This window comes from Erpetoichthys calabaricus, chromosome 2 (assembly GCF_900747795.2).
Source record: "Erpetoichthys calabaricus chromosome 2, fErpCal1.3, whole genome shotgun sequence".
In the NCBI taxonomy this organism is placed as follows: Eukaryota; Metazoa; Chordata; class Cladistia; order Polypteriformes; family Polypteridae; genus Erpetoichthys; species Erpetoichthys calabaricus.
The window spans coordinates 261508681-261528952 of record NC_041395.2 but is presented as its reverse complement, the minus strand read 5'-3'; the positions used below and the strand labels follow the sequence as shown (position 1 = coordinate 261528952).

General features: G+C 37.4%; 1 protein-coding gene across 2 annotated transcripts in view; it reads right to left on the bottom strand.

Annotated features, from left to right (window-relative positions):
* Nucleotides 1-20272, bottom strand: part of stambpl1 (STAM binding protein-like 1) — a 47337-nt gene that overhangs the window by 12185 nt on the left and 14880 nt on the right. The window contains exons 2-8 of one of the 2 annotated variants that reach the window (XM_028795438.2): nt 7945-8038; nt 6142-6356; nt 5254-5329; nt 4054-4149; nt 2675-3008; nt 1678-1802; nt 1040-1177 (exon numbers count right to left, since the gene is read on the bottom strand). In XM_028795438.2, the coding sequence (XP_028651271.1) occupies nt 1040-1177; nt 1678-1802; nt 2675-3008; nt 4054-4149; nt 5254-5329; nt 6142-6356; nt 7945-7992 (1032 nt within the window). In that variant the 5' untranslated portion in view covers nt 7993-8038. Of the gene's footprint in view, nt 1-1039; nt 1178-1677; nt 1803-2674; nt 3009-4053; nt 4150-5253; nt 5330-6141; nt 6360-7944; nt 8039-20272 lie in introns of both variants that reach the window. The other variant, XM_028795436.2, reaches the window with a different exon arrangement.

Here is a 20272-nt window from a genome sequence, read left to right as displayed (position 1 = left end):
GTCAGGTTTATAAACTCTCTTGGGACCTCCCCCAACTAGACAGCAAGCCGAAGAGCGTCCCGAAGTGCAATCTCCGCGTCTGTACGGGGCAATAGCAGGCTCAAAGGTATGCTGTGTCTCTCCGCCAAAGTAAACAGAAAAGATCTCAATGGGTGATGCAAGGTTAGGAGCACGTAAATTGTAAATGCAGATACTTTAACAGGATTACTTGATCACTGACCTGGCCACGATCCTGCCTGACTGCTATGTCTGTGTACAGCAGAGTGGCAGATCACGCTACAATAAATAACTGCCGTTCATGTTTCAAGCTGAATAAAGCTGGTTTTGCTAAAGTACTGAGACTAAGCCTTGTGATTTGGGGTGCAAGACAGGGACTTATAGTGCGACCCCAATCTTTTATGATTTGCTTCTGTGGCGCTTCACTGCAGCAATGTGAGCCTCCTATTGCCCTTCCCCAGCAACGGACAAACAATCTTCCACAGACGTGGTAATCGCGCTTCAGGACGCACTTCAGCATGTCGTTCACATTGGGTGGGGAGTGGGGGGTCTCAAAAGAGTTCAGAAACCTCACAATATGAAGAAGAAATAATGATTAGGCTCCTGACTGATAACTGTGCTGCCCACAACATGCTTCCACATTCAGATAATATTTGCTTTGAATACCTCCCACCCAATTGCACGGCAGCGCTTCAGCCATTAGATTTGGGCATCATTCGCACCCTGAAAGTGTATTATCGCAAGGAAATGCAGAGAAAAATTATCATCGGTATAACTTGTAGGCAGGAAGAGATTAAAAGTAACGTGAAAGAAGCTATTAAAATGATTGCAAATGCCTAGATACAAGTTAAAGAAAGCACTATAGTAACAAATACAGAATCTCATTACAACGAAATATTCTTTACAACAAAATATTTTTTAGGTCCCTGGGAGTTCGTTATAAAAGAACTTTACCTGTACTCTAGTGACACTGTGAGGACAAAGACATTTTTCAGTAATGAAGCACACTGTAATTTTTAAGGGAAATAAAATATGAACCTACATGAATCCATCCAAGAGTCAGGAGATCGTGCTGGTCCTGGAAGCTAAAAAGCTCCTCTACATTCTCCACATCACAGTGATCTGGGCCAGCAGATTGCTTTGGAACAACTACATGAGTAATCACAAATTCATTGCGAGTCTGAAAGAAACAGGGATATTTGATTTTAATATAACAAATAATAGAAGTTTAAAACATTATCATCTACACTTTCCAGAGTAAGACAGAGTAGAACATAGTTTTAGTGCATTCATTTCTCTGTTGCTCTCTCCTGGCAGAAATGGAGAATACTTATCAAAATAGGTAGTTAGATCATTTTTAATAAGAGTAATCATAAAATAGTCATTCACACTAAACATCCACATGTTGTATGTTTAGCACATGCAAGCAAGATTTTCACTCTACACTGGCCACAAGACATGAATTACCCTATAAACACTTTACTGCAATAAGTGGATAAAAAGAGACAGCAGGTGTAGATATTGATATTTGAAAAAATGTTTAAAAAAATTCTGTTTCACCAATTTATTGAGATACTTTTTATAACCCATATCATCACATTTTCAATACTTCAATATGGAAGAAAAGACAAAAGAATTCAGCTGCTCTATCACTTTTGGGAGATAATGGTAACAACCTACCAGCTTTCCACAAAGAATTCCACAAGTTTCTATTCCTCTAGCAGTATTGTGGTCTGCAAGGACCAAAAAATTATGGGAGAGGTCTTTAGGAATCCCAATATTTCTCAGCCCAAGCACCTTTTGATCTGTAAAATAAAATTAACAACCAAATCTGAAATGTTACGTATAAGAAACTTGAATCTGCGCTTATTAAAAAGATGTGTATAGAGCATGCTTTGAATCTAAAACCATTATTGCCAAGAATGTTATTATCAGCTACACCTAATAATTGAATCACAGTGGATTTAACTTGGCTTTTTGATACTAATCAACAGAAAGACTCTTTAGTGTCCTCTTTCAAGAGATCTATTTCAGTTTTACATTAAAATGTCTTCTTCTGTTGATCAGAAGGGGCGGCAGAGTGGCGCAGTGGGTAGCGCTACTGCTTCGCAGTTGGGAGACCTGGGGACCTGGGTTCGCTTCCCGGGTCCTCCCTGCGTGGTGTTTGCATGTTCTCCCCGTGTCTGCGTGGGTTTCCTCCGGGCGCTCCGGTTTCCTCCCACAGTCCAAAGACATGCAGGTGAGGTGGATTGGCGATTCTAAATTGGCCCTAGTGTGTGCTTGGTGTGTGGGTGTGTTTATGTGTGTCCTGCGGTGGGCTGGCACCCTGCCCGGGATTGGTTCCTGCCTTGTGCCCTGTGTTGGCTGGGATTGGCTCCAGCAGACCCCCGTGACCCTGTGTTCGAATTCAGCGGGTTGGAAAATGGATGGATGTTGATCAGAAAAAAGCCAGATTAAATATACTGTGATTGAATGTCATATAACAGTAAAATGTGAAACCTTCCAAGGGGGTGAAAACGTTTTATAGTTACTGTACCTACAGCATGAATTGTTTGGTGCCAAAAGAAAGTAAGAAAACAAATACAATTAAAAGATTCTGTTCATAAAGAGAATTTTGAAATATTCAACAGACAAAAAGGTACCCTCCCTTTTTAATAGAAATATATTTAATAATTACTTTGTATAGCACTGAGTGTTGCTGCTGGTTTGAGTGCTCTGTTAACAGGAGGAGACTGGATGATGGAGTTTATATCTGGATGACGTTTTCCCTTGTAATTATTTTTATTAGGAGAGGATATGCAGGAAAGACTACCTCCATCCGTTTGCTCAAAAACCTTCATGGTAGCCTCATTTTTTTTGCTTGCTTCTTCTTGCCTGCGCAGCTGTTCCTCAAAGAAACGAAACTGTTCAGATTCAATCTGTAGTTTTCGCATTTGAGCAACACGCTGCTTCTCCTCCTCAATCAGATGGCAATTTTCCAAAATTTTGGTGCATTCATTTATAGTTCTGCTCTAACAAAAAAAAAATAATAATTTTAATGTTCATGTGCAAAGTCATATGAGAAGCACAAATATCTTTATAAATAAGCAGCAACATAAGGCAAATAAAGTTCAAGCTGTAATACTCAAATTGGGTCATCTAGAAGTATATGTCAATGCATAAAAATACAAGTATTTTCAAATATAATAAATAAAATAAAAAACATAGATGCTATAAGCCAATTTAGATAAATAAAAATGAACCCTGACAACAGTACTGTGGGTACTTAAAAGCTGAAACAAAAGATGGATGTGAAGAGAATAATACTGATTGGATTTAACCCTGCAAGTTAATATAAAATTACAATAAGAGACCTATTGTTATTGTTCATTTTTGAAACAAGGACAATAGGAACACTTGCTACCTAAAAACGTTTTCTGAACTTTACAAGGGAGGAACTGAATGAGTCCAGACAAACACATACCAAATTTTGGTTATTTTCACACCAAAGAAAGGAACTTGGACAGAAAGACTCTCCGTGATAAAACTGTAAGCATGCTCACTGTATACTGAATTTTTTGTATATTAGCTGGAGTATATTTGAGACATTAGTTAAACACTGATAACATATGTCTAGTAAGTTTAAGAATAAACAATATTTCCAGTGTGCTTTTTATGTTTTAGAAAAATGCAGCCCAGTAGTCACACTCATAAAAACCCATACTCAAAAACATTTTCTGATTCAATTTTATACAGATTTTGATTTTAGGTTGTCATTGATGGTGGTACTTTTGTAGTTGCTTGTTTTTTTAATGTATCTTTTCTTAGTTAAATGAAAAGTTTATATATCTTAAAGCATTCTATGTTATATTGAGCCAAAATGTCAATTAACATTTATTTACTACTATACAATGCTAAAATGTGCATCAACAGTACTACCAGTTTTAATCTTGGGTTGTATTACTGCTTACAAGACATTGTTGTTAGCATTAATTACAAACACTATCATTTAAAAAATAATTGAAAGGAATAAATAAAAAACTACATATGAAATTTCTGACTTTCCATTATTCTTACTTGGTTTCCTTTATTTTCTGCATACTCTTTGCTATACTTCTCCAGTAGAAGTTTTTTCAGTTCATCGGTTTTGGGAAAAGCTATGTCTTGCAATTTCTGTAAATAACACAGCAATAGATATTTAAGTCCAACTCTTAGACACTGACCAATTAAAAAAATCTGAACACTTCTCCATCCAAGGATTCCCATTTACTCTTAGAAGTGATGTTTTCTACCAAAAAAGCACTGAAAAGCAGAAATGTAAAATGTAACTAGGCTTAACGTTTTCTTACTAAACTGGTGTAACACCTATTTGCACAATTTCTTACCTAGTTACATAACTTCTTGATCTCGATATATGTATATTTATTCATATAAAATTTACTTAAAGATTTATTAACAAAATCTAATTAAATATGGATGGTTTGCAAGAAATAGAACCAAGGTCAAAACACTACAGTATTATATAGTAGGATATTAAGTAATTTGGAGCCCAGCACATGTCAAGTTACAGTCAGCAATGGTGAATGGTCCATGGCAGGTGTTAAAATGGACACCATGAATGGATTCCTACTTCTGTGAGCTGTTGACCAATGATCCAAGGTGTAAAACAGCAAATTATCAGGGATAATGGAAGATAGCAGAAAGCATGTCAATTGTGTTGCTCCTCTAAACTTTCCAGAGCCTTTCTGAAAGCCAGAAGAACCTACCTGCAAGCATTAATGCCACCATCATTCCACTGTAACATCTACATAGTCAACATGTGGCCCAGTATGTCAAGCTGACCACTTGTGACTGAACTGTTCACTCGCTATCAAACTCACTTAATTACTTGTAAGGCTGACATACTGATTGATTATAGAAACCCAATTATTTTCCTATATGTCCTTATTCACCTTCCATTCTGTCTTTTATGCAACTTTAATGACAGATTCTGAGACAAACTATCTTCAAAAAGTAGCAGCTAGATATGGTGCAATTGCTTATAAGCGTAAGCGGGCTAATTACTTTTCACACAATGCTGGTTGGTGTTAAAATTGTTCATTCAATAAATGATTTAAATAAAAACGTATTAATTGTTCACTCAATTTATATTTATATAGGAATAGATTTTTGGTTCAATACCTAAAAACATTCATAAACAAAAATATACAGTACAATAATTCCAGAAGGACACAATACTTATACAGTGCCATTAAAGCAATGACAAAATAGTATTACCTTCATTGTGTCTTGTTTTTCTGGAACTGTACATTGATGGTAGTCCCGGTGACTTGGAAGTTTTTCTACAAATAAACTAAAAAGTTTCTTAATTAAAATGTTGTAAATAAACAAAGCAAACTATATTACCATTATTTATGTTTAGCATATTAGGGAAGCTTCCCAAAAAAAAATCAGTACTGAATAAGTCAGTTACTTACTAATAAAATAGAATCAACATAAAGTATGTAAAAAATAATCTATCCTGCATAATTCACAGTTTAAGGAATTTTTTCTTAGGTATCACTTAACACTTAAATTAGCATTATCTAAAGTATGAAAAATGCCATTTTCATCCAAACTTTCATTAAAATCTCGAGGACCTAAAATACAACAAACTACAACAGAAACAGAAAATGGAAAAAAAGTACCAAGCAAAACAAAATTTTTGTATCTGCATCCCCTACTATACTTTAAATACAGGATATAATTTTCTGCAAACCTAATAAAATCTTCTGGATATGTTTCTTTTCTTGTTTTCATACCCGATTATAGTTATTTAACAAACCATGTCTCAAACATGACTGGCTGAACATTATTATTAATTGCTCCTGTGTTACGTAATGTAAATATAGTTCCTTAATTCAGATTGTACAGTCTAAAAAAGCAAAAACAGATCTCTGCAAGGCAACATATTGGTCATTATTAATATAAAATACATATGTCTGAAGCAAAGTGACATGGTAAGTTTATTTAAAAACACTATCTTTTTGCAACTTTAATGTGCAGTATTTTCACCTATCCATTAATTTCAAAACCAAATAATCCATTTCAGTCACAGAAGGCAGAGTTGTAGCATTTTGAACAAAACAGACAAAAAGAATGTAAAGAACACAGACTGTTTCTTACGTTATAAATTTATTATAAAGCACAAAGGCATTTTCAAGGTTATTTTCCTTCAAGTACACAGCAGCCATGCGCTCCATCTCCAGTCCTGAGCGGAAGTAGCGCCTAGGAGTGATATCTTCATTGATTTCAATGTTGCAGCCCAGCTTGCTTAATGCTCGCACTCTTTCTTCAGGAGTTAAAGTGACATCTGTGTGGTCAGGTTCAGCAGCAAGCTTCTTCTTTAAAATTACAAGATCATGTAATTAGTCAAATTCTTAGCCTTATTTATATCAATACATCTATCCAAACAATTTCATTAATAATGTTTTTACATTTTAGGCCTGAAAGTGTCAGGGACTAGCATGAGCAAAGCAGAAGCCAAAGCTAGACAGAATACTGGTTAATCACAGAGCATGCTCACACACATTCATATCCAAAATGAATCATGTGTGTAAAGTGTGAGGAAACTGAACCCACCAAAAAAAGAAAAAAAACACACACAGGGAAATACAAATAGGTCCCAGATTCCTTAAGCTCTGGGACTAATATGTCATTGACTATTCATAATTCTGTAATCTCTTCCTCCCAGGTTAAGAGTTTAGGTGTCATTTTTGATAGCACCTTAAAATTTGAGGTGCATATTAATAATATTACTCAGTCAGCATATTTCCATCTATGTAATATCAGCCATTTACACCCATCTCTTTCAGGTACCAGCACTGCTATTCTTGTTCATGATATGGTTACATCTAATATTGATTATTGTAATTCTATCCTTTCTGGTCTTCCTCACAAACCCCTTTGCAAACTTAAATTGGTTTAGAATGCTGCTGCTCGTATTATTACCAGAATCCCTTCCACTGAACACATTACATTGTCCTTCAGCAGCTTCACTGGCTCCCTGTTAAATTAAATAAAATTTTGCTTATTACTTACAAGACCTTCCATAATCTTGCACCTCCTTATCTTTCTGATCTTCTTCTTCTCTCTATTTCCCCCATATTCTTATATTAATATCTTATATTAATCTTCCCATATCCTCTATTAATCTTATTATAGCTCCTGCTCGCCTGACTACCTTGGGGTTGACAGCTTTCAGCCAAGCGGTCCCTTGCCTCTGGAAATCTCTCCACAGAATATTTGTAATATTGACTCTCTTCCTACCTTTAAATCTCACTTTAAAACCCATCTTTTTAAGCTGGCTTATTCTGTTTGATATAAGTTTTAGTTGAAAAATGTCATTTTATTATTGTATTTATTCTGGTTTTATAGTACCGTAATATTTTTTTAATTTTATATTGAGACTGTTATTAATGTGTTCTGTAAAGTGTCCTTGTGTGCACCTATAAATAAAATATATTATTATTATTAGACAAAACACTACCACCATTCAGGTCACCACAAAGTAATTACACAACCAAACCTGTTTAATTCAGTTCCCAGTAATGAGTGGCTAGGGACTATACCAGCAGCACTAAGAACTAGGCAGGAACCAACTGTGGATGGAATGCTGTTCGAACACAGGGCTTGCTCATTTACTCTAGACATTATTACATATGTTTGATATATGGGAGAAAAAACACGGAGTACCAAGGGGAAAAGCCCACAGAAATAACTCCACTCAGACAACTGAATACAGAATTCAAGAACACCAAATATGTTAAGCAGCAGAGCTAAAACTGCCTCCCAATTAAAATAATCATCTCTAAATATTTACTAAACAGTCACGCATGAAAAAACGTAAAATAAATCTAAAAAAAAAAAAGAACACCTTATATACACACTACAATAAAAATATATCTAAAAAGCAATCTGAATTCATACCAGTGTGCTGAAGCTGAATGTCTGGTCTATGTTTCCAGCAGACTGCATGATGGGGGATGATCACTTCTTCCTGATGCTTTTTTTCATAACAAAGCTAAAACAAGTGAAAAAAATAAATTACAAAAGAGTTAATCCTTATAGGCAATTATCCTTACATTACTGTGTCATTGTGTTAGAAATTATTGTTAAAACTGCAACACTAACTTGTCAGTACAACATTAAAAATAAATGGTGCACAGGTCATACATACAAGATTAGAATATTGCTTTTACTTCACTTTGACAATGAACAATGATTTTTTGGCTAGGATAATTAAAATAAAAATGACTCTTTAGCTAAATAGGACATCTTGCATGGAATAACATGGGCAGAGTGGATCACCTAAATGACACTCCTGCTCAAGTAGCAGTCCACTATGTTCCAATTCATGAACGTGTTCATTTTCATACCATATTTTACATACAACCCCAATTCCAATGAATTTGGGACGTTGTGTAAAACATAAATAAAAACAGAATACAATGATTTGCAAATCCTTTTCAACCTATATTCAGTTGAATACACTACAAAGACAAGATATCGAATGTTCAAACTGTTGCAAATCTTCACTCATTTTGAATTTGATGCCTGTAGCATGTTCCAAAAAAGCTGGGACTGGGGCAGCAAAAGACTGGGAAAGTTGAGGAATGTTCAAAAAACACCTGTTTTGAACATTCCACACGTGAACAGGTTAATTGGAAACAGGTGTTTGTCATTGATTGGGTATAAAAGGAGCATCCCCAAAAGGCTTAGTCGTTCACAAGCAAGGATGGGGCGAGGTTCACCACTTTGTGAACAACTGTGTGGGTAAATAGTCCAGCAGTTTAAGAACAACGTTTCTCAACGTACAATTGCAAGGAATCTAGGGATTTCATCATCTACTGTCCATAATATCATCAAAAGATTCAGAGAATCTGGAGAAATCTCTGCACGTAAGCGGCAAGGCTGAATACCAACACTGGATGCTCGTGACCTTCGATCCCTCAGACAGCACTGCATTAAAAACCGACATCATTCTGTAAAGGATATTACCACGTGGGCTCAGGAATATTTCAGAAAACCATTGTCAGTTAATACTAGAATTACCAGAGTCTACGAAAAAACTCGTAGATCCAACCCACCTTAAAACCGTTCTCACCTCTCTTTTGTCTTCTAAATGTGCCGATTAAGACGAGCAGAAAGTAGCCGGCTATTCCATCCCCCACCGTCGCAGAACATTCACTAAGTTTTCCCAGCTCATGCCTTGTTTGATTATCTGAGAGTGACTGAACTGCTGGAGTTTTACAGTGGAAATAATAGATTGTTATTTGGAACACACGCATTTCATGTGTGTTCCGTTTCTACAGTAATCTGTGTAAACACATTGTTAAAACAGAAACTTTTTCATATTTTAGTAATAAATGTTACAAAATGTAGGCATAAACTATAGAATGTGTGAAGCCTGAAGTCCAAACATCAAATAAACACTTTCACAAAAGGTTCAAGGATGATACGACACCTTCCGTGGCTTAATGCCAAGGTTTGCTGTTTTGGAGCACAGCAGTCCTGTCGTGCTACAGAGACCCGAGTTCAATTCCCAGCTTTGGAGAAAGTGTTTTTTTTTCCTCAAACGGACATAAAATTTAGAAATTGGTATGCACTGTAAATTGTTAAGTTTAAAATGTCGATCGCGGTTATTTCTGTTGATTATTTCATGCTTTTTACTTAGAGTCAGAACAGGAGCTTGTTCAGCTTATTCAGCTTCTGATCTGACTCAAACAGCACCAGTATAACTTCACACCCGATCTGACGCTGTTCGTTTTCAAATAATATTGCATTACTTCGACGATGTTTTCTGATTGGTACTATTCACGTCATAAAATGATTTCTTCAAAACGTCACATATACTTGTCTCTTTCTTTTTTTAAAATGTGCATTGTAGCACGCAGCAACTGGCCACCTGCATGTTCTTGTGCACACTGAATAAGACAACGCTATATGCAATCATCAGATTCAAATGTTAACAGTTATATAGCACGGAATGGAAATCAGCAGTTCTTAGCATTGCACCACACAAGCTGTCATATCAACTGCCTACTGTAACTTGCTTTCTTTTTTCTTCGGTTATAGTCTTGAATAAAAGTGCACTTGTTTTGTTATACTTTTACATCAACATATTCCTGTGTTTGAGCGACATGGGCATGCTCAAAAAATACACGTGTAATGCCACGAAAAGTGCATGCAGACACTTCAGTTCGCAAGCATTGGTACGACAATGCAGTCACAAGTACACTGCAGAGCTATGGCGCGTCTTTATGTGAAAACAGCAGTGTCAGATGGGGGGGTGGTAGGGAAGGATCCTGAACGCGATTGAGACAATGAAAAGTGAATTAAAAAAAATAAACAAAGCTAACCTTTACAAATATCATAAAATACACCAGCTGTTACAGACTGAAATCAAATGTATCTTTTTATTCTAAAATAGTAAAAAATAAGAACACTTCTCAAAATGAAATCATGCAGGATCGAACTGGTGACCTTCTGATTCCTAGTCAACAAACTGATACTATTGCGCCACGGCGGCAGCCATAGTATATAAGTGTCAGTGTCGCACACTAAGGTGGCTTTTATTGGCGGCGGCTTTTTTTTTTGTACCTTTTGTGAAAGTGTTTCTTTGATATTTGGACTTCAGGCTTCATACATTATATAGTTTATGCTAACATTTTGTCATTTGCTACTAGAATATAATAAACGTTTCTGTTTTAAAAATGTGTTCACACCGATTACTGTAGAAATGCAACACACATGAAATGTGTGTGTTCCAAATAACAATTTATTATTTCCACTCTAAAACCCCACTTCACTCCCAGATAATCAATCAAGGCATGAGCTGAGAGAAGTTCGTGCACGTTCTAAGTCGGTGGGGGGATGGAATAGCCAGCTGCTTGCAGCATGTCTTTATCAGTACATTTAGATGACAAAAGACGCTGGTGGAGAGGTGAGAACGGTTTTAAAAAGCGATTTAAGGTGGGCCGGATCTACGAGTTTTTTCGTAGGCTCTGGTAATTCTAGTGTTAACACAGTTCGTCGCTACATCTACAAGTGCAAGTTAAAACTCTACCATGCAAAGCGAAAGCCATATATCAACAACACCCAGAAACACTGCCGGGTTCTCTGGGCCAGAGCTCATCTGAGATGGACTGACGCAAAGTGGAAAAGTGTGCTGTGGTCTGACGAGTCCACATTTCAAATTGTTTTTGGAAATCATGGACGTCGTGTCCTCCGGGCCAAAGAGGAAAAGGACCATCCGGATTGTCATCAGCGCAAAGTTCAAAAGCCAGCATCTGTGATGGTATGGGGGTGTGTTAGTGCCCATGGAATGGGTAACTTGCACATCTATGAAGGCACCATTAATGCTGAAAGGTAAATACAGGTTTTGGAGCAACATATGCTGCCATCCAAGCGATGTCTTTTTCAGGGACGTCCCTGCTTATTTCAGCAGGACAATGCAAAGCCACATTCTGCATGTGTTACAACAGCGTGGCTTCATAGTAAAAGAGTGCGGGTACTAGACGAGCCTGCCTGCAGTCCCGACCTGTCTCCCATTGAAAATGTGTGGCGCATTATGAAGTGCAAAATACAACAACGGAGACCCCGGACTGTTGAGCAACTGAAGTTGTACATCAAGCAAGAATGGGAAAGAATTCCACCTACACAGCTTCAAAAATTAGTGTCCTCAGTTTCCAAACGCTTATTGAGTGTTGTTAAAAGGAAAGGTGATATAACACAGTGGTAAACATGCCCCTGTCCCAGCTTTTTTGGAACGTGTTGCAGGCATCAAATTCAAAATGAGTGAAAATTTATACTTATATTTATACTTATTATACGGCTATACTTCCTTAGAAGACTGGCGTCCTTCAACATCTGCAATAAGATGCTGCAGATGTTCTATCAGACGGTTGTGGCGAGCACCCACTTCTACGCGGTGGTGTGCTGGAGAAGCAGCATTAAGAAGAAGAACACCTCACGCCTGGACAAACTGGTGAGGAAGGCAGGCTCTATTGTAGGCACTGAGCTGGACAGTTTGACATCTGTGGCAGAGTGACGGGCGCTCAGCAGGCTCCTATCAATCATGGAGAATCCACTGCATCCACTAAACAGTATCATCTCCAGACAGAGGAGCAGCTTCAGCAACAGACTGCTGTCACTGTCCTGCTCCACTGACAAACTGAGGAGATCGTTCCTCCCCCAAACTATGCGACTCTTCAATTCCACCCGGGGGGGTAAACGTTAACATTATTCAAAGTTATGGTCTGTTTTACCTGCATTTTACTTACTCTTTAATTTAATATTGTTATTTGTATCGGTATGCTGCTGCTGGAGTATGTGAATTTCCCCTTGTGATTAATAAAGTATCTATCTATCTATCTATCTAGATTTGCAAAACAACAATAAAGTTTATCAGTTTGAACATTCGATATCTTGTCTTTGTAGTGTATTCAATTGCATATAGGTTGAAAAGGATTTGCAGATCATTGTATTCTGTTTTTATTTACGTTTTACACAACGTCCCAACTTCATTGGAATCGGGGTTGTACACTAAATCTCTTACTAAAGCAATGTTGGCATACTGTGTAGCTTCTAAAAGATAAGCATCTTGCAAAAAATGTTCTAAGACAAACTTCATAAACTGACATTTTAAAAAGAATACTCATATACTGTATACACATTATGCCTCTCATAATGAGCATAACTATTTGTACATAATTCAAATGTATTTTTAAAAATTCTTATTGAAGACAAAAACTGACATTCGCAAGTAGTGCTGGGCGGTATACCGGTTCATACCGAAAACCGTTTTTTATTTTTTTTATGATATGGATTTTTCTTATACCGCAACACCGGTTTAAATTGCCTAAACGACGTTCGGAACGTGGCGCCGCAGGAAACTGTTCAAGTGGGGTTCTTTTTCACTGTTACACCGCTAAACACAGATTTGTTGCACTAGGGCTCTTTTTCACTGCTACACCACCAAATAGGTAGCATTCCGAAACTGAAGCCGACAATAAAGTTGAACATGATGAACAGAAGAACTTTTGCCGAAAAAAAGGAGTCACATCCGTTGCCTGGAGATGCTTTAGTTTTAAAAGGTCAGATGTGTAAAGACTGTTTCTATACTACTGGATAATACTGCAAGCCAAGTTGTACTTGTTTTATTTGTTTTCAATACAGTGTAATGTACAGTGGAACCTCGGTTCACGACCATAATTCGTTCCAAAACTCTGGTCGTAAACCGAGTTGGTCGTGAACCGATGCAATTTCTCCCATAGGATTGTATGTAAATACAATTAATCCGTTCCAGACCGTATGAACTGTATGTAAATATATATATTTTTTAGTTTTTAAGCACAAATATAGTTAATTATACCATAGAATGCACAGCGTAATGGTAAACTAAATGTAAAAACATTGAATAACACTGAGAAAACTAACACTGCAATAGTTCGCGCTATAGTGCTAGGAACCGCTCGCTAAAAACACTTTTTTTTTTTAATGAGTGTTAAGCACAGGGGAAAAAATGAACATTTGAAAAATCCGTAATTTAATAAACCACCAAGAAAAGTAACATTGCAACAATGCAGGCTACGAACCGATCACTGTAAATAGAACTGAAAACAAAAACAAGCCTTCTCTACCTTATGCGTCCCTCGCTTGCTCTCTCTCTCCCCCGCCTGTGTGTGTGTGTGTGTGTGTGTGTGCACGTGTGTCTCTCTTTTGCGAGCCTGGAGCACCTGTGTGTGTCTCTCTAGCACGCTCGTGTGTGCACGCCTCTCTCTCCCCTGCCTGTGTGTGTGTGCGTGCGTGCGTCTCTCTTTTGCGAGCCTGGAGCGCCTGTGTGTGTGTCTCTCTAGCGGGCTCCTGTGTGTGTGCGTGCCCCTCTCTCTCCCGCGCCTGTGCGTGCTTCTCTCTTTTGCAAGCCTGGAGCGCCTGTGTGTGTCTCTCTAGCGCTCCTGTGTGTGTGCGCCTCTCTCTCCCCCGCCTGTGTGTGTGTGCTGTGTGTGCGTGCGTCTCTCTTTTGCGAGCCTGGAGCGCCTGTGTGTGTTGTCACGCTTGGGTCACAGATTTGCACAGAGACACAGGAGGTTGTAGAAAAAAAAGGAACTTTATTCAAAGCACTGCAAACAAACATTTGTCTCTTTTCAACAGTTTAAACATGCTCCATGACAAGTCAGAGATGACAGCTCCGCCAGGAGCAGAGATTGTCTGAGAGAGAAAGAAGGAGTAGCAAGCAACCAATTTAACAAACTGAAAGAAGCCCGTGCAGGCTTTTTAAGAAGGCGGAGCACCGCGCGAGAGGCATATTACGCGACAGAGCCGGCCAGAAGGGAAAGGAGGAATGTGAAAGTAGTCTGTCCATGTTTCTTAGGGGTTTTCCCAGGGGCGTCTGTATTCTCTGGGGGTGCAATCACCTTCGCAGCTCACAGTGTGTCTCTCTAGAGCGCTCCTGTCTGTGTGTGTGTGTGTGTGTGTGTGTGTGCACGGCTCTCTGTCTCACGCTGCCTGTGTGTGTGCCTCTGTCTCTCGCGCTGCCTGTCTGTGTGTGTGTGTGTGTGTGGGGCGCTCTCTCGCTCTCTCTCTTGTTCACTGCACAGGAAATGCACAGGGAGAGACTGAACATGAACAAACCGAAAGGGAACCTGGCTTGTTCGTATACCAAGTGTGTGGTCGTGAACTGAGGCAAAAGTTTGGCGAACTTTTTGGTCGTAAACCGAGTTGTACGTGTACCGAGACGTTCGTGAACCAAGGTTCCATTGTACCTGGGTACTGTGTAATAGTGTGACGACATGTTGACTTTATTCTCGACATTTCCACTTTAATCTTGACGCTTATGACAAGAATAAAGTTGACATGTTGACTTTATTCTCGACATTTCTACTTTATTCTCGCCGTTTATGTCAAGATTAAAGTCGACATGTTGACTTTATTCTCGTAATTTGTCATTAAAGTAGAACATCGTAAAATAAACTTCATTGTAAAATGAATATTTAATTTACTAGATTTTCTCAAACCTCGTCATAAGTTATATAGCACATTAAATGCTTTGTGTTAAGTGATTCTTAAACTGACTTCTTCTTGCACTAAGAGGAGGCGCCGGCAGCGATTGCCGCACAGAATACATTCACTTCATGATCTTCCTGCTCTCTGAACATTTAGAATGCTAAGATAAATACTTAATATAATTTTCATGGTGAAATGCATTAAAGCATGCATTAATCATATGGGGGCACGGCAGCGTGCCTGCCTTGCATTTGCATGTTTTTCTGGTGGGTTTACTCGGCGTGCTTCAGTTTCCTTTCAAAGTCATGTAGGATGTGGGGTTTTGTTGTGCTATATTGACCCTGCTAGTGTATGTTTTGCTTGTATTCATCCTGCGATGTGCTGGTGACTCGTTCAGAGATGGGCGCAACTCTGAATGGATGGCATAATTAAACATGTATAACGAAGATATTTTTAAAGTTCTGAACACTCGGTGGGCTAAGTTTAGAACTAGTTTTAATTTCACAAAGACGTTTATCGTGTGGTGATTGGTTATGTGGTGAAAGAAAAAGGAAGGATAGGAACTGGGGTTTTGGTACGTCAGATAGAGACAGCATGCATGCAATAAATATAGCCCGCTCAGAAGAACATGCATTGAATTCTGTGTTCGTGTCTCTGACCAGCAGATCACAAACCCAACATTTACATAATATTTAAGTTAAACCTGTGCGATAGCTATTTATACATCCAGTTTTTTGGAGCCTCGTCACACCTGCCATAAAGTTCTCTACACTGAACATACACCTGGGGACCCCTTACTGCGAGGGAGCAGCACTACCACCTCACTACCGTGCATGTGTAATACCTGCTTTAATGCATTTCATCATGAAAATGATATCAAGTATTTATCTTAGCATTCCAAATTTTCAGAAAACAGGAATATCATGAAGTGAATGGATTCTGTATGGTGATCGCTGTCTTCTCTTAGTGCGGAGGAAGTCAGTTTAAGAAGCGTAGTGATTAACCACTGGGTCGGAGAACGTAACACAAAGCATTTAATGTGCTGCATTAATTTATGACGGGGTAAATTAAGTAATTGATTAAACATTGATTTTAGGAAGAAGTTTAGTTTACGACATTCTAATTTAATTATGAAGTAAACTATGAGAATAAAGTGGAAATGTCGACTTTAATCTCAACATAAACGGCGAGAATAAAGTGGAAATGTTGACTTTGTTCTCAACATATAGTTTGTTTTTTTCTTCCCAGTATGCTTAGCTTGAAGCAAGGTCCATATTAATGCAGTTTGCCTAAATGATGGTTCAGTTGGTAAAGATGTCATCACCAAGTTGCACTTGTTTTATTTTATTTTAATTTGGTGAATACTGTGTAATGCACCTGGGCTTGAAGTCTTGAAGTAATAGTGCAACTATCAGTAATAATACTATTATTTATTTTATTGTTATTATTTATTAGTTTAAATATTATGCAGTTTAATGATGATAAAGTTGTTTAAAAAGTCACTTTAACGTGTCAGTGGACAGAGATTGTTAACATTAACAGAAAGTGTAGTTGGTTTACAAAAAAATATTTACTATTTATTCCTTTTCTAAGACATATTCGGTGGAATACAATTTTTGACAAGCACTTCTGGATATTTTACAAAGTCTAAATGCCTCTTTGTATGTTTGAAAATATGTTGTCAAAATTATAGTTTGTTTTTGCAAAATTTGTTCAATAAAAAGGTTCTATATTTTGACTGCATCTGTCATGCAATGTGATACCTTCTCCATTAGTACCACCCCCTTGAAAACTATCACTTTATGGGGCAATGCAAAACTGTATTAATACTTGTGTGCATATTAAAATGTTTTTTTTGTACAATGTACAATACTCTTGACAGTGGAATAGGTTATTCTTAGCCAGTAATTGCAGTGGAAAATGTGGTTAACATCCACTCATGCATGGGGAAAAAAATACCGTCGAATACCGTGAAACCGGGATAATTTAGAAAAATACTGTGATATAGAATTTTGGTCATACCGCCCACCCCTATTCACAAGTAAAAGAATGGGTACTTGTTTTATCTCTGAATCTCAGCATTTTGTTATTTCAGTCACATTAATCAACAGATTAAATTTTACAGTTATGTTTTTCTTTGTGATGTTGAATGGTTAGCTTGAATCGGCAATAGTAAAATAGAAAGTCTTCTGTTTCCTTAGCACAACCCTTTTAAGGATTTTGGGACAGAGTGTTTCCCTCACTGCTCTGTCTTCCGGATTAACAATTATGCTAAAAATAGAGGTTAAATACAGCTTTGTAAAAGTACCATTCTGCTCCAGATTACATTCCTTTTCAATAATGAACATGTGATTTCTGATTTATTACTGTTTTATGACAGAAAAGTAAGGCATCCATTGAAGCAAGCAAAAGCTGTTTTCTTTCTTATTAATAACAATGGAACATAGCTAATGGAGTTAAAATCACTATTTTAAAGAGGCTTTCAGCATAAGCAATTCTCATTCAGCAACTTTAGCCAACACATTATTTCACATGAAATCTACATTTTAGCTGTTTTGCTGACTTGACTTTGAGCAAAAATGTAATAAGAAAGAACAAGTTTACTTTAGTCCTGTATGTTATTCCTTGATGACTTCCTTCTAAACATGGCACCCAATTGGCATCCCATTGTGCAAGGTATCATGTCATGTGTGCACACAGCCTATCTGCCTCCTATACCTCTTGTGCTTTGCTTTAAAATTTTGCTCTTGATTGTTGTACTAAGCAGGTTTATGATAAATATTCACTTTTGGAGAGTTTTTCTAAGTTGCTACATAATGAATTATAATGCAGAGGAAATAATTAAAGATCATTATAATGCCATATTGGGCATGTTCAGTTGTTTTCCTTACCTTAGTAAGAGGACAAGCATCAGTGTGTCTGGTTGCTAAGTCTCTGTTAAATGCCATTTGTTAAGGGATTCATAAAAGCAGTGCCAATCCTTCGGTTGAAACATCTTTTGTTAAGAAAAATGCAATGTCTTTTTATTAGTACATAAATTGCAAAATACATTCCATTGCAAACATTAATACTGAATACACTAAGGTCTACATTGATTAATTAGATTTTAAACCATTTTAGTCAGCTAGCACTGCTAGTATTTGTCATAAAGGCAAAGTCACGCTGATATCCTGGCCAAGATGGATGGTGGATCTTTACCAACATCACAATGGATGGTTAGTGGGAGACAGCTTCCCGCAGATATGTGTTCCCCATATAGGTTGGGTGGAAGCATCCCTTTGTTGGACCTGTGCACCCGCTGGGCATAATTGGAGCTATACTCCCGATGCATGGTCCTCCCCAAAGGGGAGCTGTTAGGACACTCACCTGTCCTAGGGAAGTTCTGCATGACCATGAAGTAATTCTTGGTGGCAATGTTACACCAGAAGTACTCTCAGGTCCAATTTGAAAAGGAACTGCTCAGTCTTACCTAGGATAGTCGGAGTTTGGAGAGGAGGAGTACAAAATTCACATAGGAGGACTGAAATCTTACTATTGTGCATTTTTAAAGCCACTAAAATGGAAGGTTGTTATTTAGTCCCTTGTACTGCATGCTTTGGAAAAGTCACAATATGCTCATTCTGACTATTTTAAGTTTATATATTTTACAAATAGTTATGTTTTACACTGTTCCCTGAATACTTGCACTTGTTATCACAGCAAGAAAGCATGTACGTTTTTGAAACTACTCAGTAGGAAATATTACATATAATTTTACAATCTTAAGAAATTAACTGTAAAGATACAAACATCATTTGTGTTATTGCAGCACTGTCTGTTACTTAAAATATTGTTATTATTTACTTTCTTTATACACACATGCATGAATTGGACTTCTCCACGTGTTACTTTTCACCTAAATGATTTGGAATGAAGTGGTGCAAGGGTATAATGGAAAGACAACAGGGCTTTTGTTCTGGAGTCTGGGGTTCGATCTTTGATTAACAAATGCTATATTTTTCTAAAGTTAAAAAATGTAGGAAAATAAGCATTTTGAAAATAAAATAATAAATAATGAGCACTATGTTGCATTTTGCTTTAAGCCATAGCTCTGTATCTGGACACTTGTGGAAATAAGCAGTGTTTTTTTCCAGCCCAATCAATCTTTGGCCCTATCTACACCATTAACATTGTGATTTGATCACAATCAGACATTTTGACATTGTGACAGGACTGTGACCACTTCAGCACAATCATAAGTTTGTTATAAACAAATAATGCCATTTTGCCTTTTTTACTCAATGTATGCTCTGTGTCAAATGTCATCATGTCCACTTGTAATGTGCACATGCAGCTGCTTGATCTGTTTTCACTCCTATACAGCATGTTATGTTACTTGACACCCAAGGATTCTGCACAAAACATTTCAAACACAACTCATTAAGAGAACAAATGTTTTTATCCACTTTTACTCCTTTTTGTAGTTAATTTTAAACATTGCTAGTAATACATTTGTGTATGTAAATTGCAAGAATACGGTGTAGAAAACAGGCAGCAAAACAAAAATGAACTGTTTTTAAGGTAAATGCCTAAGATAACCTTTCACAACTCATATTATGCCTCATGATAAATCTAAAACCCTTAAAAGTATGTGTTTTCTACTGTCACAAACGTGCAAGTGGGAGACAACTTGAGGGCTCATCTAGTTACACTCCACCCCAAGATGAGGGATGGTACTGCTGCCTAATGCTTCTCCTCCCTTTAATCCCACAGACTGGACGGCTACCAATCCCAGTGATGTAATTTCTGGGTTACTGTCTCCTGACCCTGCCCCTTCAGGTCTTAAGGGGCAGCCCGCTATCTTTGCCTTAGTAGCTAATTTGATTGTAGTCAAATCTTTTTGCAGTTTTTTTTCCATCATACATATGGGGTTTGCTTTTGACATGCCCCAACTCTTTATAATTGTCTTTGTATTTCATTACGGTACGCACTTATGCTTCCTCCAAAATGACAGGTATACACTTTAAAACAAAAGTATTCATAAAAAAGTAAAAGTTGGCTAAATGAATAGATATGCACATTACGATAGAGGCTGAGGGCTTAACATCAAATAAAACTGTCAAGGATTGACACATCATTCCAATTTCTTTTGGAAGGGTGAGTTCTTACTTTCACATTTCTCCTTTATTTTGTGAATCCTGTTTTGTACTTACTCCTAATCTATTTTTTAAATCTTTTGCATGCTGTTTACATTACTTGCCCTTACTTACAC